Raw genomic sequence first — 22437 nt, forward strand, 5'->3', positions numbered from 1 at the left:
ACAACAAACGAAGGAGGGCATATACTCGGAAGAAATCGGACTCGGGATGAAGAGATTGGGGTATGATGGCTACATACAGAAGGTCACACCCGAACTAAAACAGGCTACATTCTTTCGTTCAAAGCTCCTTCATGGTTTACAGAACGGCTCGAATGTTTTTAACACATCAGCGACTGGATAATGAATCATGAAATGTTATTGGTCAGATGTTTGGCTTGCCCAGTTCTAATTGGCTCTTCATAATGATATGATGTTGAACATCGTATCCGTCCTGAGAGCAAGGATTCCATTGGTCACAAAGGATATACAGGATGTCATGTGTCACCTGTTCCTTCACTACTAAAATATTCTTTTGGACAAGATAGTGGATGGATTAATACAAGTATCACTGAAAGGTTATCATTACTTTTAAGGCATGTAGTAAAATGATACTTTACACAAGTTTATTTTATACGGCTATGCACATCTTATCCACTCTGTTCTCTTCTCATTTTTTTCATATGTGAAGAAGAGAACAGAGTGAAAAAGATGCCCTTGTGGTTCATGCTTACCGAAACTAACACTTCATTACTTAGACACAATTCAGTGGCGGATTTAAGAGTATTTATTGTCAGTTCATTATATACACACACTGAATTGACGATGGATTTTCCTTTATTTCCCGATTTCCTAAACATGACAGGGAGCACACGGCGGATGTGACTGGTCACTCTTCCATGGCACCTGATCCCACCTTTGATGTTTTGGAGTTCTGCTCTTATTTTATATAATGATTGTTTTATGGACTTTTGAGCGTGAATACTGTTCGTTATCTCCATATTTCATTCCTATGCTTTAGTAAGAAAAAAAAGATGTATATATAATGTACATAATTATGTAGCCTTCGAATGTGTTCAAGAATTTTGGAAATAATTTTTGTTTTCCATCCTTCACTGTTTTTAAAAGTTAACATGATTAAAATATGTTGAAATAAATTTGTTTTCGAATGATATATTTGTTTGTAAATTTTTTGACTTCGATAGATTGACTGAGTGTATCCTCCCATTCTACACTCCTAGTCACTGAACAGTGAGCTAGGTATCTTTATCGTGCTAACGCTTGCTGTGACACGGGGTCTCGGTTTTTTAGGCCTCGTCGGAATGACCCGCAAATATACCTCAAAATGCCGAGCGCTTGACGAAGAAACCGTTCCCACCCTGTTTTTGCTTTATATATACCTAGTTCAGTACAGGCCGGGGTTCGAACCTTCCGATTACGAAACGAGCTCTCTAATCTGTACAGGCCCATATTAAAAATTCCCCTATATAACCATTATTTAAATCCTAAATCGAGAGAGGTCAAGCAAATTCTTTTAAGGATGGCCTATCCGCAAATGGACATGGCACTACGAATATGCAATAAAAGTTACTACCTACGCTGATTGTGATAAAGGTTTTTAAGGAATCTGAGTAGGGCTATGTTGTTCACTGTCGCTCCATCGAGATTTGGATAATTTTTGCTACATGTATGATGCGATAATGTGAAAATTATGAAGCGATAATACGCTGACAATGGTGCAATGATGATAAGCGATGGGTTGCGGTGGCATGATGACGATGGCCCGACAATGACGATATAATGCAATGACCATACGAAGTGATAGCGCGATTACAGGATGGTGCGACAGTGATGACAATTATACGATGAAGATGAAGCAATGTTTGTTATCACTCTATCGTTCTATTGCACCATTTTTTTTGTCGTGCAATTTCATTGCTATATCAATGTTAGGTCACGTCACTGCTTCTTCGTCATTGCGCCATCGACCTTTTAGTTAATGCTCGATAGTGCGATAGTGAAATATTTGGCCTTACTAGGATCCCGTACAAATTATTACCAATGAATCAATCTTTTTCTGGATGTTAGCTAGTGTGTGTTTTTGTTAACACACTCATTTGCCATTACTATTTTCTGTGAGAGCTTGCTTGAATTATCAGGGCGATTTATGCAGTATAATAGTAAGCAATCTAGGGATGTTTGCAATACGTTGTGGTATATTGATCTTTGACCTATACTAGTATTCTATATGAATGCTTACAAATCATGTTAAGGTCTCATCCGGAAGACCCACAGATTTCATTCAAAATGTCGAGCGCTTGACGAAGAAACAGTTGCCGCCTATTTTTCTAAATATATACCTAGTTTAGTGGAGGCTAGTGTTCGAGCCTTCCATAAACGAAGATCACGATCTTTCTCTGACTTACACTCTGTAGAAGTGTTACCTGGCCCCAAGACCTTAAAGTGAGGACAGACTAAAGTCGAACTTTCAAAAAAGTGTAACTTTTAAAATGAATTTTAAAATGAAAAAAAAGTTTCAAGTTACGTTTGCATTCAAATATGTCACAAACTTGAGACAGTTTTTAAACATGTTCGATAAATGATGATTAAAACATTCCAAATATAAATTTTGACTTGAGTCTTTTCTCAGTTTACAGTCTTTGAACCTGGTAGATATATTTCTATGACCTACACTCTGTATTAGTGTGATTATATGGAGATATTTTTCTGACCTTCACTCTGTATTAGTGTGATTATATGGAGATATTTTTCTGACCTTCACTCTGTATTAGTGTGATTATATGGAGATATTTTTCTGACCTACACTCTGTAGAAGTGTGATTAGGTAGATATATTTCTCAGACTTTACACTCTGTAGAAGTGTGATCAGATAGAGATTTATCTCTGACTTTACACTCTGTAGAAGTGTGATTAGATAGATATATTTCTCTCACTTTACACTCTGTAGAAGTGTGATTAGGTAGATATATTTCTCTGACTTTACACTCTGTAGAAATGTGATCAGGTAGAGATGTTTCTCTGACTTACACTCTGTAGAAGTGTGATCAGGGAGAGATGTTTCTCTGACTTACACTCTGTAGAAGTGTGATCAGGGAGAGATGATTCTTTGATTAACACTCTGTAGAAGTGTGATTAGGTAGATATATTTCTCTGACTTTACACTCTGTAGAAGTGTGATTAGGTAGATATATTTCTCTGACTTTACACTCTGTAGAAGTGTGATCAGGGAGAGATGATTCTTTGATTTACACTCTGTAGAAGTGTGATTAGGTAGATATATTTCTCTGACTTTACACTCTGTAGAAGTGTGATTAGGTAGATATATTTCTCTGACTTTACACTCTGTAGAAGTGTGATTAGGTAGATATATTTCTCTGACTTTACACTCTGTAGAAGTGTGATTAGGTAGATATATTTCTCTGACTTTACACTCTGTAGAAATGTGATCAGGTAGAGATGTTTCTCTGACTTACACTCTGTAGAAGTGTGATTAGGTAGATATATTTCTCTGACTTACACTCTGTAGAAGTGTGATCAGGGAGAGATGATTCTTTGATTTACACTCTGTAGAAGTATGATTAGGTAGATATATTTCTCTGACTTTACACTCTGTAGAAGTGTGATTAGGTAGATATATTTCTCTGACTTTACACTCTGTAGAAGTGTGATTAGGTAGAAATATTTCTCTGACTTTACATTCTGTAGAAGTGTGATAAGGTAGATATATTTCTCTGACTTTACACTCTGTAGAAGTGTGATTAGGTAGATATATTTCTCTGACTTTACACTCTGTAGAAGTGTGATTAGGTAGAGATGTTTCTCTGACTTTCACTCTGTAGAAGTGTGATTAGGTAGATATATTTCTCTGACTTTACACTCTGTAGAAGTGTGATTAGGTAGATATATTTCTCTGACTTTACACTCTGTAGAAGTGTGATCAGGTAGAAATATTTCTCTGACTTTACACTCTGTAGAAGTGTGATTAGGTAGAGATATTTCTCTGACTTTACACTCTGTAGAAGTGTGATTAGGTAGATATATTTCTCTGACTTTACACTCTGTAGAAGTGTGATTAGGTAGATATATTTCTCTGACTTTACACTCTGTAGAAGTGTGATCAGGGAGAGATGATTTTCTGACTTACACTCTGTAGAAGTGTGATCAGGGAGAGATGATTCTTTGTAGAAGTGTGATTAGGTAGATATATTTCTCTGACTTTACACTCTGTGGAAGTGTGATTAGGTAGATATATTTCTCTGACTTTACACTCTGTAGAAGTGTGATTAGGTAGATATATTTCTCTGACTTTACACTCTGTAGAAGTGTCATTAGGTAGATATATTTCTCTCTTTTACACTCTGTAGAAGTGTGATTAGGTAGATATATTTCTCTGACTTTACACTCTGTAGAAGTGTGATTAGGTAGATATATTTCTCTGACTTTACACTCTGTAGAAGTGTGATTAGGTAGATATATTTCTCTGACTTTACACTCTGTAGAAGTGTGATTAGGTAGATATATATCTCTGACTTTACACTCTGTAGAAGTGTGATTAGGTAGATATATTTCTCTGACTTTACACTCTGTAGAAATGTGATCAGGTAGAGATGTTTCTCTGACTTACACTCTGTAGAAGTGTGATCAGGGAGAGATGATTCTTTGATTTACACTCTGTAGAAGTATGATTAGGTAGATATATTTCTCTGACTTTACACTCTGTAGAAGTGTGATTAGGTAGATATATTTTTCTGACTTTACACTCTGTAGAAGTGTGATTAGGTAGATATATTTCTCTGACTTTACACTCTGTAGAAGTGTGATTAGTTAGATATATTTTTCTGACTTTACACTCTGTAGAAGTGTGATTAGGTAGATATATTTCTCTGACTTTACACTCTGTAGAAGTGTGATTAGGTAGATATATTTCTCTGACTTTACACTCTGTGGAAGTGTGATTAGGTAGATATATTTCTCTGACTTTACACTCTGTAGAAGTGTGATTAGGTAGATATATTTCTCTGACTTTACACTCTGTAGAAATGTGATCAGGTAGAGATGTTTCTCTGACTTACACTCTGTAGAAGTGTGATCAGGGAGAGATGATTCTTTGATTTACACTCTGTAGAAGTGTGATTAGGTAGATATATTTCTCTGACTTTACACTCTGTAGAAGTGTGATTAGGTAGATATATTTCTCTGACTTTACACTCTGTAGAAGTGTGATCAGGTAGAAATATTTCTCTGACTTTACACTCTGTAGAAGTGTGTTTAGGTAGAAATATTTCTCTGACTTTACACTCTGTAGAAGTGTGATCAGGTTGGCGTAGATATATTTCTCTGACTTTACACTCTGTAGAAGTGTGATCAGGTTGGCGTAGATATATTTCTCTGACTTCACACTCTGTAGATGTGTGACCAGGTAGAGATGTTTCTCTGACTTTACACTCTGTAGAAGTGTGATCAGGTAGAGATGTTTCTCTGACTTACACTCTGTAGAAGTGTGATCAGATAGAGATATTTCTCTGACCTACACTCTGTAGAATTGTGATCAGATAGAGATATTTCTCTGACTTTACACTCTGTAGAAGTGTGATTAGGTAGATATATTTCTCTGACTTTACACTCTGTAGAAGTGTGATTAGGTAGATATATTTCTCTGACTTTACACTCTGTAGAAGTGTGATTAGGTAGATATATTTAGAAGTGTGATTAGGTAGATATATTTCTCTGACTTTACACTCTGTAGAAGTGTGATTAGGTAGATATATTTCTCTGACTTTACACTCTGTAGAAGTGTCTAGATATAGACTTTACAGTGTGATACACTCTGTAGATATGTTTCTGACTTTACACTCTGTAGAAGTGTGATTAGGTAGATATATTTCTCTGACTTTACACTCTGTAGAAGTGTGATTAGGTAGATATATTTATCTGACTTTACACTCTGTAGAAGTGTGATTAGGTAGATATATTTTTCTGACTTTACACTCTGTAGAAGTGTGATTAGGTAGATATATTTCTCTGACTTTACACTCTGTAGAAGTGTGATTAGGTAGATATATTTCTCTGACTTTACACTCTGTAGAAGTGTGATTAGGTAGATATATTTCTCTGACTTTACACTCTGTAGAAGTGTGATTAGGTAGATATATTTCTCTGACTTTACACTCTGTAGAAGTGTGATTAGGTAGATATATTTCTCTGACTTTACACTCTGTAGAAGTGTGATTAGGTAGAGATATTATATTTCTTAGGTAGATATATTTCTTTACACTCTGTAGAAGTGTGATTAGGTAGATATATTTCTCTGACTTTACACTCTGTAGAAGTGTGATTAGGTAGATATATTTCTCTGACTTTACACTCTGTAGAAGTGTGATTAGGTAGATATAGATATATTTCTCTTTACACTCTGTAGAAGTGTGATTAGGTAGATATATTTCTCTGACTTTACACTCTGTAGAAGTGTGATTAGGTAGAGATGTTTCTCTGACTACACTCTGTAGAAGTGTGATCAGGGAGAGTGATTTTCTTTGATGATACACTCTGTAGAAGTGTGATATAGACTTTACACTCTGTATGTGATATATTTCTCTGACTTTACACTCTGTAGAAGTGTGATTAGGTAGATATATTTTTCTGACTTTACACTCTGTAGAAGTGTGATTAGGTAGATATATTTCTCTGACTTTACACTCTGTAGAAGTGTGATTAGGTAGATATATTTTTTCACACTCTGTAGATGTGTCAGGTAGAGATGACTTTACACTCTGTAGAAGTGTGATTAGGTAGATATATTTCTCTGACTTTACACTCTGTAGAAGTGTGATTAGGTAGATATGTAGGATTGTACATCAAAGTGTGATTAGGTAGATATATTTCTCTGACTTTACACTCTGTAGAAGTGTGATTAGGTAGATATATTTCTCTGACTTTACACTCTGTAGAAGTGTGATTAGGTAGATATATTTCTCTGACTTTACACTCTGTAGAAGTGTGATTAGGTAGAGTGTGACTCTGTAGAAGTGTGATTAGGTAGATATATTTCTCTGACTTTACACTCTGTAGAAGTGTGATTAGGTAGATATATTTCTCTAACTTTACACTCTGTAGAAGTGGGATCAGGTAGAAATATTTCTCTGACTTTACACTCTGTAGAAGTGTGATTATATTTCTCTGACTTTACACTCTGTAGAAGTGTGATTAGGTAGATATATTTCTCTGACTTTACACTCTGTAGAAGTGTGATTAGGTAGATATATTTCTCTGACTTTACACTCTGTAGAAGTGTGATTAGGTAGATATATTTCTCTGACTTTACACTCTGTAGAAGTGTGATTAGGTAGAGATGTTTCTCTGACTTTCACTCTGTAGAAGTGTGATTAGGTAGATATATTTCTCTGACTTTACACTCTGTAGAAGTGTGATTAGGTAGAGATATTTCTCTGATTTACACTCTGTAGAAGTGTGATTAGGTAGATATATTTCTTCTGACTTTACACTCTGTAGAAGTGTGATTAGGTAGATATATTTCTCTGACTTTACACTCTGTAGAAGTGTGATTAGGTAGATATATTTCTCTGACTTTACACTCTGTAGAAGTGTGATTAGGTAGATATATTTCTTTGACTTTACACTCTGTAGAAGTGTGATTAGGTAGATATATTTCTCTGACTTTACACTCTGTAGAAGTGTGATCAGGTTGGCGTAGATATATTTCTCTGACTTTACACTCTGTAGAAGTGTGATCAGTGTAGGGAGATATATTTCTCTGACTTTACACTCTGTAGAAGTGTGATTAGGTAGATATATTTCTCTGACTTTACACTCTGTAGAAGTGTGATTAGGTAGATATATTTCTCTGACTTTACACTCTGTAGAAGTGTGATCAGACTTTACACTCTGTAGAAGTGTGATGATATATTTCTCTGACTTTACACTCTGTAGAAGTGTGATCAGGTAGAGATATTTCTCTGACTTTACACTCTGTAGAAGTGTGATCAGGAGAGCGTAGATATATTTCTCTGACTTCACACTCTGTAGAAGTGTGATTAGGTAGATATATTTCTCTGACTTTACACTCTGTAGAAATGTGATCAGGTAGAGATGTTTCTCTGACTTACACTCTGTAGAAGTGTGATCAGGGAGTGATGATTCTTTGATTTACACTCTGTGGAAGTGTGATTAGGTAGATATATTTCTCTGACTTTACACTCTGTAGAAGTGTGATTAGGTAGATATATTTCTCTGACTTTACACTCTGTAGAAGTGTGATTAGGTAGAGAGGTTTCTCTGACTTTCACTCTGTAGAAGTGTGATTAGGTAGATATATTTCTCTGACTTTACACTCTGTAGAAGTGTGATTAGGTAGATATATTTCTCTGACTTTACACTCTGTAGAAGTGTGATTAGGTAGATATATTTCTCTGACTTTACACTCTGTAGAAGTGTGATTAGGTAGAGATGTTTCTCTGACTTTACACTCTGTAGAAGTGTGATTAGGTAGATATATATCTGTAGAAGTGTGATCAGGGAGAGATGATTCTTTACACTCTGTAGAAGTGTGATCTGGTTGGCGTAGATATATTTCTCTGACTTTACACTCTGTAGAAGTGTGATTAGGTAGAGATGTTTCTCTGACTTTACACTCTGTAGAAGTGTGATCAGGTAGATATATTTCTAGAAGTGTGACTTTCACTCTGATAGAAGTGTGATTAGGTAGATATATTTCTCTGACTTTACACTCTGTAGAAGTGACTTGCCACAAAGTATCCTTGGGTGAAGGGGATTCAAGTTTGTTCAAATGAAGGGCCACACCCTCATTCAAGGGGAGATAATTGCGTATTAATGAAAATTTGGTGGCAAATTTTAAAAATCTTCTTCTCAAGAACCACTGTGCCAGGAAAGATGAAACTTATGGGGAAACATCCTCAGGTAGTTTAGATTCAAGTTTGTTCAAATCATTACCCCCGGGATTGGGCGGGGCCAAAATGGCCGACCCAAGTTTTACATAGAAATATATAGGAAAATTCTTTAAAAATCTTCTCAAGAATGACAAAGCCATAATTCATCATATTTATTTGGAAGCATGCTCAGGTAGTGTAGATTCAAGTTTGTTCAAATTATGATCCCCGAGGGTAGGGCGGGGCCAAAATGGCCGACCAAGTTTTACATAGAAATATATAGGAAAATTCTTTAAAAATCTTCTTCTCAAGAACAGCAAAGCCATAATTGCTCAAAAATCTTCTTCTCAAGAATAGCAAAGCCATGATTGCTCATATTTATATGGATGCATCCTCAGGTAGTGTAGATTCAAGTTTGTTCAAATCATTACCCCCGGGGGTAGGGCGGGGCCAAACTTTTGGATTTAAACTTTTCAATAGTATTGTAAACCAATTTCTACTTTTTTCCTAGCCACAATGCTCGGGTTAGCGATGTGGCCCATGGGCCTCTTGTTTAAGCCTGACTTTCAGATAGGGCACTGCTTTGTTTTTAGCTCACCTGAGCTGAAGGCTCAAGTGAGTTTTTCTGATCACGATTTGTCCGTCGTCCGCCCGTTTGTCAGTCTGCCCCTCTGTTTGTAAACTTTTCACATTTTCGACTTCTTCTCAAAAACTACAGGGCCTATTTTAACCAAAATTGCTACAAAGCATCCTTGGCTGAAGTGGCATGAAAATTGTTAAAAGAAGGACCAAGTCCCCTTCCAAGGGCGGATGATTAAGAAATTACAAAATTTGGTGTAGTCATTTAAAAAATCTTCTTATCAAGAACCACTGATCCAGACAATCTGAAACTTATGTGGAAGCATCCTAGGGTAGTGTAGATTCTAAAATGTTCAAATCGTGATCCCCGAGGTTGGACGGGGCCACAATAGGGAATTTAAGTTTTAAAAAGAAATATGTAGGAAAAATCTTTAAAAGTCTTCTTCTCAAGAACCACAGGTCCGGAAAAGCTGAGACTTGTATGGAAGCATTCTAAGGTAGTGTAAATTCTAAATTATTCAAATCATGACCCCCGGGGGTTGGGTAGGGCCACAATAGAGAATCGAAGTTTTACATAGAAATTATATAGAAAAAATCTTTAAAAATCTCTTCTCAAGAACCATTGGTCCAGAAAAGATGAAACTTATGTGGAAGCATCCTGGGGTAGTGTAGATTCGAAATTGGGGGGGGGGGGGGGGGGTAGGGCGGGGCCACAATTTGGAATCCAAGTTTTACACCGAACTATATAGGAAAATTCTTTAAAAATCTTCTTTTCAGGAACTTCTGGTCCAGAAAAGGCTCAAAAGCTGAAACTTTTGCGAAAGAATCCTACGGTAGTGTAGAATTTAAATTGCCCAAATTATGACCTGTTTGGTAGAGTGGGGTTACAATAGGTAAAGCAAGGGGGAAATCGGGTAAAGAACATCATAGTCTAAGCTTCTCAGGTGAGCGATATGGCCCATGGACTTCTTGTTAACTTTTGCCTTGGCAACTCATTTTTTGACATTTTAAAACCTTCATGACAACTTAAAACTCTTGTATGTTGTAGTCATCCACCAGTTTGTACTTTTTATGAATATTCATTCGAAGCCAAAAAAAAAAGATTGAAAAAGAGAATCCTTTTATTTTACTTACAAAAATATTAATATATCAATTATATATACACGTATCAAAACAAACCAATTCACAAATATAGAGCTAGCGACATATTTATCTGTGAGTATAAATTCAAGACGTTCCTTTCAACATTCATTTTAAAACTAATCTGTAACAAAAATATGTTATAAATAAATCTTTTACAGTATTTCATTCCTATAAAAATAAATATATCAAATTTTTAAAACTACAAGTAGTATTTTTTTAACAATTTAGAAAAAGTTACATTATGCCAGGCATAATCTAAAACCACGTACATTCAGTTCACCCGAGATCCCCGCGATCTGTACACGTGTTAATGGCATCTTTACACGTGATTCTTCCCTCACAATCACACGAACACTTAATTTGAGAACACTTGTCATTGATCACAAAATCAGAGTTCCCGGGGTACTTTGACCCGGCGTGTTCACACTCGGTACACGACTTTTTCTTGTCCCTACAGATGTCCACGGTGCGGCTCGGTGGACAGTTATAGCTTCCGTCACAATGACAGTCGCAATCGTATTCGGCACAGCCGTTTACGTACTGGAATCTTGTGCCCGATCGGTACTTATTGCCTTGGACCACGCATTCGGTACAGTTCGCGGCCTCAGTTTCTTGGCGCGCGCGATGACTCCCACATCCGGGGATTCTCCTCGTCCTCTCAGCAGGACAGACGTAGGACCCGTCACAGTTACAGTCACAGTCGAAGCGGAAACAGTTCTTGTCGTACTGGAACCTTGAGTTCGGCTCTCTGTCGTATCCCTGGACATTACACTTCCTACAACCCCCGCTCTCCTGGGTGCAAATGTTTTCGGTGCGATCAGCAGGACAATTCCATGACCCGTTACAGTAACAATCGCAATTAAACCTATAACAACCATCTTCATGTTGGAATTGGGAGTTTCCTGCATATGTTTTACCGTGCGCTGTACACTGCCTACAGGACGACCCGTGACCTGATGACCCAGACCCAGAGCTGATGGAGTGGGTCTGACAAATCTCCTGTGTTTGAGATGCAGGACACTCCCAACTACCGTTACATGCACAGAAGCATGTAAATCGATAACAATTGTCATCAAACACGAATCTTTCGTTTGGTTTTCGTTGAGCTCCACCAGCAACACAGTAAAAGCAGCCGGTGTTGCCATAACTATTAGCAGACGAGTAACCGTATCTATAGAGATGACTGTGTTGGGAGGCAACATTTTGGTGACTGGAGCCCCTTTGATTTGATGATCTACTACTGCTGGAGGAACCACCTTGGCGTGTTGACCAACTACTACTGGAGGAAACATTCCGGTAAGACGACCTACCACTGCTAGCAGAGCCACTTGTATGACTGGATCCACGATCACAGAAGTTGACTGTTTTCTCAGCAGGACAATTGTATGCACCACTACAGTCACAAGTACACGTGTACCGATGACATTCTTTGTCGTATATGAACTGGGCGCCTGCACTGAAAGGCGTTAAAAGATTGAAATGAGAGACTAATTATCTAACGTATAGATTTTTCGAAAGTACTAGTAGTTTATTAACGAAATAACATATTTTTCAGCATACAAACCGATGTTGTCGCCCCGTTGGATCCGTGCACTGTCTACAGTGATGTTCATCCTCGCCATGCCTGCAAATTCTGCGGGTGTTCTCCGCAGGGCAGTTGTAAGTTCCGTCACAGGCACAGATACAGTTATATCTTTGACAGTCCTTATCGTATGTGAATCGACTATTTGCACTGAAATAGAATTCTATTTCCAAATGAAATTATTAAAACTTATATAAAAAAGGAAAACAGTGAATTGTAGATGTTGATAAAGTTATTCATTTCTAAGTAAAAAATAGGAGTAAAATATTCCATGGTTCTTTGAAATCAGATGTTTATTAGAAGCCACTGTCGGGTATCCGCGCCGGTTGTGACATGTTTGGATGCGGTGAAAATGGCGTAAAATCCACAAACGGGGAATACTGTGTACCTTTTCCAGGTCTATATTTCGGTAAATATTAATTTTTTCTCTCAATTTTTTATTGAAATTCTATAGGTATCTGGTTAATTTAAATGATGTGTTTCAATTCTGTTTATGGAGTTCATTAAATAACTCGTTGATGCACTTTTTTATCGATGCACTTGACATTCATACCCCTTTAGCAAGTTTTAATTCGTGATTGTTAAAATAATATCAGATATATTTAAAATCTGAAGCAGCCAAAAGAAAGAAAAATCATTTTACATTTAAGATATTAAAAGTGTAATTTATGTCCCATACAAGAAATGTATTTAAAAACCGTTTTATTTTATGTACCCATAACAAATATAGTACGGTTTGGATGATGGGAGTGTTCTGGTTTGGATGCAAATTCAACATCTATATGTTACGGTTTGGACGGTCTATAGTTTCAAATTTCTGAATCCTGTAGAGCTATGCGAACCAGTTTGCTTCTTTAATACACCCTTACATGAAGGAAATGGCGTTTATGATAACATATACATGTATATTAGTATCAATTCATAAAAAAAATTCACAGACACATAAGAATTCCCCTTTCCCTTCTTCATACATTGTTTTTACAGTTGATTTCATATAAAAATGTTGAATCCCTTTTTTCTCCACACAATTTAAAGGAAAGTTTCGATCACACCCCCTTTTTTCTTTAAAAACGATATTACGTGTCTGATAACATAAAATAAATGTAAAATATGTTAAATAAAATGAAAAAAAAATCGTATAAAGCATATCCCGTCAACAGTCCTGTCCCATTTATAAGGCAGATTATCCTTTGTTGATGCTCTTACATCGCCCGCGAGGCGCACTGGTTAGAGCGTCTGCCCTCGAGTCGCGTTCAGTAAGAAGTCGATCCTTACGTCGCGGGTTCGAATCCAACTGTAGGAGAGAACGGTCCTTCGGATAAGACAATATAAAGCGAGGTCTCGTGTCGCAGTGCGTGCTGGCACGAAAAAGATCCGTAACTGCTCAATGACACTTGTGCCGAGTATAGGACATGTAGATGGTGCTCACAGCTGTATTGTGCGACTGATCGTGTAATGCCGGACCTCACTTTGCAGAGATTTTAAACTTGTAATAAGCTTGCTACATTGATTGCATATGTTATATTCTCCCTCACTATGTCCATTTAAATGTAAATTTATATTCTAAGTATGAGAATAATAAGAAAAGAACTCTATATTACATACGCATTGAATCAGAGGGGGGGTATCATTAAATAGGCATGCATTGAACATTGGGGCGTTGGTTATCCCCCCCCCCATTTCAACAGGCATATAATCAAAAAAGGGTAAGCAGTATATATAGTGTTTGAAAAAATGGTAGAGAAAGAAATTAACCCCCCCCCCCCACACACACACACACACAGGAAATAGGATTTTGGGGATTGGAAAATTTCAATTCTTTTTTTTGGTCCATCAGTTAGCCCCCCCCCCCCCCATTTTGCTTCCGACGCCAATATGCCAGGATAGGTACTCGTTATAAACTTTTATTTTGCATTGTATTATATAACTATAATATTGATTAATTTTAATGTAAATGATTATTTCATGAATCAATATATTCAGCAGAATAGTATGTATTGTACATATAAACAGAATATGTCCGATTATGTAATAAGAGAATGAAATTAAAAAAAACCCACATGAATCAGTATATTGACTAAGGGCTAAAAAGGGGGGGGGGGGTCGGCTTCTTACACCATTTCCCCCAAATATAATTCATAATTAGCCTCTTGCTGTGGAACTTGTTCATTGAAAGGCCTGTAAACCTACTCTCTTTTTTGCGGGGTTGCAGTACAGTCAAGTTATCATTTTAAAGTATTTGTTTGTGATACCCCCCCCCCCCTTTTTCGAAATATGGTTTATGAAGTCCTGTTTTGAACCCATTTATTTCTTCGTTAAAGATGTTTCTAGGTAAGTTTTCAAACAATTTATCTGGAAACCCCACCCCTTCCTTTAAAAGTGTTAAAATTGACATTTTATACCATAATGTTAAGTATTATTTATATCAAAGAATCTCATCCAAACCGTATCAGAACTTCATCCAAACCGTACACAGTTTTGTAAACACTGGCATCCAAACATGTTACGTTGTTCTATAGAATGTCACCATCGGAACAGTTTCTTTGCATTATATTCGTGGATTAATGGCAGAGCTGCAGGATAAATAATTACTTTTAAACACAGGCTGTCTCTTAGTTGTAAAATTACATACTACAGATTCCATTTAATAAGACTAAATCCTTTCGATGAGTCGAAGCGGTTGATTGACTCCGCCATATTCACTGCATCCAAACATGTCACAACCGGCGCGGATACCCGACAGTGAGAAGCGGTCCTTAAAATGTCAAAACTTCCTCTTTCACTTTTCAAAAAAAATTACAATAAAACTGCTTAGCATGGTATTTATCAAAGATAATTAACAAACGGGTGTCGCCGTCCGTTGGGATCTGTGCACGGTCGGCATCGCTGCGGGGCTTGGGTTGGCTCGGGGCAAATTCTTCTAGTTTTCTCGGAGGGACAGTTGTAGCTTCCGTTACATGCGCAGTCGCATGTGTATCTTAGACAGTCCTTGTCATAGAGAAACTGTGTGTATGGTCTGAAATATATATCAACAAAAGCATAAATGTCATTGCAGATTTAAATGGTAATTTCATATTAACAACTGTAGATACTGTACCAGCATCTACATGATAACGAAGAAGATAATGCCACTCCACTTAGTCAGGGATTGTTTTACAAGACTTACTGATGTTCGTGTCCATCAGGGCCTGTACATGGTGAACACTGGGGCCTCACTTGGCAGACCCGCCGGAGGGCGCTGCACCGAGGACTTCCGTCACACCCACACTCACAATCATACTCTACACAGTTCTCTACTCGGCGATAACGCTCACCGGATCTGTATAATGACGACATTAATTAAAAGTGGAAATTGTTACAGATATTACTCCAAGAAAAAAATTTTGATGCACTTTAATGAAAAATCAATTTTGCGGGCTGACAATTAGTTTGATTTATTTTAAGTCATATATACGGGCACTAGATTAAGACTTACTGATGACTGACACCATCATGAGTACACGGTCTACACTGATTTTGGTCCGGACCACAGGTATTCGTAACTTCTCTGTCACAATCGTGGGTGCCATCACAAGAACATTTACAGTGAAGCACGTGACACTTGTCATAAACAATTGTAAATCTAATGGAAAAAAAATAATTTGGGGTATTAATTGAAAAAAAATAAAACATAATAAATCAGCAGAATTTTTTTTTATAGTATTTTATTCCGAGACGAATAATCCTATTCCATTTGTGTTTTTGCAAAACATTCCCTTACTTGGTGTTTGGCGAATAGTCCTTTCCTTGCACGTGACACTTGGTACATGTTGGACGTGGGGCTGGCGTTGTTGCTGTATGAGATTCGTGATGACACGTGTTTTCCCCTGAATCTCGACATCCATAGCGACCACTGCAGTAACACTCACAGTTATATCGCTTACAGCTCCGATCCAGACTGAAAGGCTGTTCAGACGGATACTCCTGGTTCCCCACTCGACAGGGCTTGCAGTGTTGGTGATCAATATGTGGCGCGGGTGTGGTTGGTTTAGAGCATATGTTAGTTCCTGTATTGACACAGTTGTGGGTGCCATCACAAAAACACTGACAGCTATACCTATAACATCCCTGCTCTCTGTGAAATTTGGTTTTGCCTTGATGAACTTTTCCATCAACTGTACAGGACCTGCACGTGTTAAGTTCATGAGAGTCATCGCCGATATATTCAGCATTGGCTCTGTCACACGTATAACGATTGTCACATTCACAAGTGCAAGTCATTCTCCAATTTCCTTGAGTGAGCGTAAACTTTGAATTTGCAGGCCTATAATGACCTTCAACGGTGCAACCACCACATGTTTGAGGTTCTGCGCATGTGCGAAAAGGAGATGAACACCGAACATGTCCGTTACAATCACACTGACAAACAGTTCTCTCACACGATTTATCGATGTTGAATTGGGTATTAGGTTGCCTGGTCACACCGTTGTAGACGCATGGTAGACATCCATCGTGATGCGTACAGCCCGGAATCTGTGTCCTAACACAGGTCGCCATACCATCACATTCACATCGACAAGATGTCCTCTGACAATCTTTGTCAAATGTGAATCGAGAATTTGCTTCATATCGTTTTCCTTCTACATTGCATGGTCTACACTGGCTTTTTTCAGCAAAGCATTCGTTAACACTCACAGCCCTACAGATGGCATATCCTTTGCAGTCACACTGGCATCTATATCGAACACAGCCTCGTTTATAATCAAATACAGCCATACCGTGATACCTTTTACCCTCCACCACACAAAAATGACAATCATTGTTTGATACCCCACTATCTCCTGGTAAAAGAAAGCAAACATTGTATCTGTAGAACAAAGTTTTAAAAATGGAATCGATTATATGGAACAGATACATGTAGTGTGGAATACTTACTGATAACAACTGACGTAGATCCTCCCCTTGTCACGGACACTCCTCCTCCACTGCCGCCTGTTGACACAATTCTTCTCCGTATGACTCTAGAACTTCCTGTACTTCCGCTAGAACTGACCGAAGATCCCCCGCTGACAACTCGAGACCCACCACTGACTATCCTTGTGCTTGAGGAGCCACCTCGACCACTTATAACACTTCCACTTGAACTTCCGGTAATGACTCTTCTGCTTCCGCCTGATACAACTGTGCCCCCAGAGGAACTTCCACCAGATATAACCCTCCCACTAGAATGACTACCGCCACTGACGACAGTTGATCCGCCATTTCCAGTAATGACTCTTCTGCTTCCGCCTGATACGACTGTGCCGCCAGAGGAACTTCCACCGGATATTACCCTACTACTAGAATGACTACCGCCACTGACGACAGTTGATCCGCCAGACTGGACGTGTGTGCCGCCGACGTGTGAAGAACTGCTGGATCCACCTGTTATCCTTGAACTACTTATGACATGAATTTGTAAATTACATAACGTGTCTACAGGAGCTTGACACTGAGGCAGGCCGTTACAAGTACACTGACAGCGGTATGTCGAACATCCAACGTTAATTTCAAAAGAAGATCTAGGTGCGTGTTCAATACCGTTTACAATACACTTGCGATCACATCTGTGGGACACTGAGAGAAAAACGGCTGAACTCTTTGAGTATTTTATAGTTCCAGATAGGATACCCTCTACACAAGAGTCGATGATCTTCTTGGCGACTCTGTATCCGGAATTACAATAGCACCTCAACATGTGTCGATGGCATCCATCCACGTATTCAAATTGGGAATTGCCAGGGAAGAAGTGATCATTTATTTTGCAAGCTGAACAATACCTAGCTGGTGTGCTGCCAAGAGACTTCAGTTGGAATTCCTGGAAATAATGACTATATGAGGAACAAACACTGGTTGCTTGTTCAACAGGACACTCTACCTTTCCATCACAATTGCACTGACATTTGTACTTAATACAACCCCATTGACTGTCGAAAGAAGTCCTACTGGTATGGCGACGGCCTAAGAAATAGCAATCTCTACACTGACTTCCAATTTGATGGGAGGTGTCACCAGTGTATATTGCTTCTGCTGAACATTGCCACCCTCCATTACAATAGCACTCACAATCAAAGCGCCAGTCCCCTTCCTGTAATGAAAAACGGGACCCACCGGCCACCTTATTCCCATTAACGTCACAGGTATAACAGCTACCCGAAGTATGAGGGTGGCAAGTGTCCACGGCTTTTGAGCCCGGACATTCCCAAAATCCGTTACAATTACATATACAATCCTGATATTGCATACAACCGTCTGTGTGATTAAACACTGACTGACCTTTATAAGATTTACCGTGTACGTCACAAGGATAACATCCGGTGCTAGGGTCGATCAAACAAGTATTTTCGGTTTTTTCTGAAGGGCATTCATAGGAACCGTTACAAGCACATTGACAGTGAAATCTATAACAATCCCCTCGCTCGAATGTGAAAGGAGTGTTGGCTGGGTATGTTTGGTCGTCGATCACACAGTCTCTACACTGCTGCGAACAGGTCCACTTGGCATGCTCTTTTGGGCACTTCCAGGACCCATTGCAATTACACTGACAGTGATCCCATTCCCAGCAACCCTCCTTATGCCGAAACTGGCTGTTCCCTTGATACCGATTTCCATCCACTTCGCATTCTCTACATCGATCCGTACATGTCCACTTTCCTGCCTCAGGAGGACATGACCATGACCCGTTACAGTGACACTGGCAAGGGTCATAGGTTATACAATCAACGGTGTGTGAAAATTCTGTATTTCCTGCATATTTCCTACCGTCGACACTACACTCGCGACATATATTGTCACATGCCCACCGATAGCTTGTGTTGGAACAATAATAAGACCCTCCGCATGAGCAGTGGCAGTCTGTCCATTCATGGCATCCATTTCTGTGTACAAAGTCGGTATTTCCGAGCTGAATCTTTCCGTTAACATCACACGGGCTACAAGACCCACCACTCAGATCCACCCCACTCCCCCCGCCTTGTCCACACACTTTCTTATGGGTCTTATAGTCACAATTCCATCTACCTTCGCAGTTACAGAAGCAACTGTCCCATTCAGAGCATCCATTCCGGTATTTGAAATAAGTATTTGGATTTTCCAACCTGTCTTGTGATACCAAACATTGTCTACATCTTGAATCGGAACTTCCAAAGCTCCCTCCTGCACCTCCGCCTCTCGAACCACCACTGGAGTAAGATCCGCCTGAAGAAGAAGAGGATGAACCGCTTGAGTATCCACCGGATTGTCGGCTGGAGGATCCACTTCTCTGTGACGACGAGCCACCACTGCTGTAGGATCCCGAAGAATAAGAACGACCCCCTCCACCGGAGAGCTGAGTTATTACAGTGTTACGACAGATGTCTCTACCCTGCGTACAGTTCCAGAAGCCATCGCAATGGCAGTGACAATTGCTTAGCTCTGTACAGCCACGGTTATAGTTAAACGGAGCGTTACTGGGAAACAAGACTCCATGTACGTTACACTCCTTGCAGTTCTGACCTGATGGGCCTGTACGATCAGTATTTCTGTTTCGACAAATGTCTTCATTCTTTTCCCGTGGACAGTCGTACCATCCATTACACTGACATTCACAGTTGAATTTGATGCAGCCCTCTGTGTAAGAGAACTTCTCCCCCGCGTTATAGGTAGTCCCACGGCGGTTGCACTTCCCAGTGCAGTCTGCAATGATAAATGAGTCTGAGTATGATTCAATAACAGACCAAACATAATAGGAAGTATTTAAAAAGTAACGCGTCACGTATAATCTGAATACGATTATTTTTATACCATTGATGATAAATTTACTAGTATTCTTTTAAAAAGACAAATGTAGCCCGTTAAAAATTCACAAAATACTTATTCTAAACATTAAAAGTAAATGAGAAGATTCTTTTCAGTCCTCTGGTTTTACATCAGCCATCCATCTTTGATACTTACCTCGTGTACTTTCCGGATTTCCAAACTGCGTACCGTATCCTCTGTCAGCTGAAATGAAACAGAGATGATTGAAACACGCGACTTGAAAACAATACAAATATGACAGGCTTTATAAATACCGGTAGATTACTTGTTTGTTTGTGAACGTAATATTTAAAAAAAAGAGTATCTACTTGTATGTTAAAAGTAAAGATTATAAACAGTTATCAATCTCGTTAATCCAGTAAACAAAACAATCGTGAACAGGGCCAAACCTGGATCCCTGACACACCAGAGGTGGGATCAGGTGCCTAGGAGGAGAGAGCGTCCCCTACTGACCGGTCAGAATCGCCTTAAGCCCCATGTATTGACCAAATATACGTAGTACTTCGTAGTCAGCGATATTTAAAGGAATCACTTAAAAATTGTTATGAAACAAGTAAAACAGACTATACCCTAAAGATGAAGTGTCATTACAAACACGGTCATTATGAGGATTGAAGAATGTGCAAAAGCCTGAAAAGGTTGGTTTAAAGGTTGTTGAAGTCCGTGTACCATTAACTTAATTTGTCAGTACCCTGCCCGAATTCAAAAATAGATCAACTCCATGGCGTAGCAAATCGATCTGAGAACATAACATGCAGATTATGTTGGATAACTACTTACGAAAAAAAAAGGGAAGTTGACGATAAAACTGCTGAAGACATTCCATTTGTCATACAGTTACTATTTAGTCATTATTTGCGTTTCAACTTAAATGTTTTTTTGTCGATTTTAATCTGTAATTATATTTTATTACACATTTTCAGAAATGTTGGAGTTCTTCAAAGATATGTATGACTCCTTTTTTTTTACCTTTAAGTAACCATATCATTCCAGGAAATAAATTATGAAATCTTGAAATGTAACAACAGCATCAGTGTTAATTTAATATGCCTTTTACTTGGTTGGTATGTTTTACGGTTGTGATTTACCTGCCGTTACTATCTCCAATACACTCACTGTCAGGATCACTGCCCACACCCAATACGTGAGGGGGGACGAGTGAGGCCGCATCGTTTGGATTTAGACAGGACCTGTAATACATTAACACTAGTACACTCACTGTCAGGACCACTGTACACACCCAGTACGTGAGGGGGGACGAGTGTGGCCGCCTAGAATACAGGTATATACATATTAATACTAAGAAATACATCAAAGAAGGACTAAGTAGGAGCGAGACAGGACCTACAATCCAGAAAAATGTATTAACTTACATCAAAAAAGAATCTTTGGTTGAGATAGGACTTATACACTTAATCATATTAATATTAGTATATCATGATCAAAGAAAGACTTGGTTGTGAGACAGGACTTACTAGCAAAAGGTAAATAATAGTACATCAAAGAACGACTAACCCAAGGAGTTTAAAAGGACTTATAATCCAGGTAACCTTGAATACTAGTACATCGAAAAAGGACAAAATGTGATATTTTTATGGGGAAAAAAACATATATTGGCATAGATTTAAAGAATGGACTTAACTTGAGGCTTTCTTGTTTACAATGCTTGTTTTTAACCTCTAAGTCTTTCCAGGAACAAGAGATGAACCCCTCATCTGTAGATATAGGGGTATTAGGAAGTACCGGTGTTTGACAGTCAGCTTAATGTGTGTAGAACAAAGATCTGTCGTTATATGTTTGTCTGTCTGATTATCACGTTACAAAGCAGTCGACATCCCGCTGAGAATCTATGGGGGATACGGGAATTAAAGTCAGATGAAGACTCCATTATATGCCGCTCTGATCGACGAAGACCCTGAACATAATGCTGTTATAATACCCTTGGAGATTTTTGTATATTGTATATTCTTTAACAGTGAAAATTGGTTGCTCAAAATAAAACAAAGGCAGTTTTGATTTATGTTAATTTGTAAAAGTTCCTCCTGTAACTATAACCGAAAATAATCGTAATAAAAAAATCAACCTTTGCCTATATAATAATTGCTTGAATATTTCGAGAACTGGCCAAATCTTTGCAACATTTACAGCCAAAATACAAGTTTTATATGAATATTCCATTTACAAATTTGTTAACATTAAAGCGAATTTCTACAAAAAATAAAAGTGTGGACAAATATAAAATTTTATTATATGTCATAAATAGCATGCTTAAATTCGTGTGTCTCAATAATTCTTATAGTAAGGAATCATGCAGTTAACATAATTGATACTTACTTATTTGTCCCTGTTCTGTTGACCAATTCCTTCTTTTCTCTCTTTCCCTGCGAATTTCAGTAGCACTAAGAATTAACTACTTACTCATACATTCTTCTGGTACTGATGATGCGGGGTAAGAAGTGATTGAGTCAAGTGGTCTCTCACCGACAATAACGCACTCTGATATACACCGGGCAAACTGGCTTATATCATATTTACATAGCAAACAGAAACAAAACATTCCTTTGGTCGACAGCTAAA

At 38.3% G+C, this 22437-nt stretch overlaps 1 protein-coding gene across 1 annotated transcript; it reads right to left on the minus strand.

The window, feature by feature from the left end:
- Positions 1–10423: 10423 nt before the first annotated feature.
- Positions 10424–22338, minus strand: LOC134271632 (uncharacterized). Its single transcript, XM_062753841.1, has 10 exons — positions 22195–22338; positions 20949–21050; positions 19996–20043; positions 16960–19737; positions 15806–16865; positions 15521–15667; positions 15212–15364; positions 14891–15061; positions 12028–12195; positions 10424–11919 (listed from the first exon to the last, which is right to left on the minus strand). The coding sequence occupies exons 2-10, from the start codon at positions 21028–21030 to the stop codon at positions 10740–10742; spliced, it is 5787 nt and encodes a 1928-aa protein (XP_062609825.1). The 5' UTR covers positions 21031–21050; positions 22195–22338; the 3' UTR covers positions 10424–10739.
- Between the last annotated feature and the right edge of the window lie 99 nt (positions 22339–22437).

Source organism: Saccostrea cucullata, unplaced genomic scaffold (assembly GCF_032062105.1).
Source record: "Saccostrea cucullata isolate Sc308-1 unplaced genomic scaffold, CSIRO_AGI_Scuc_v1 ctg2544, whole genome shotgun sequence".
NCBI lineage: Eukaryota > Metazoa > Mollusca > Bivalvia > Ostreida > Ostreidae > Saccostrea > Saccostrea cuccullata.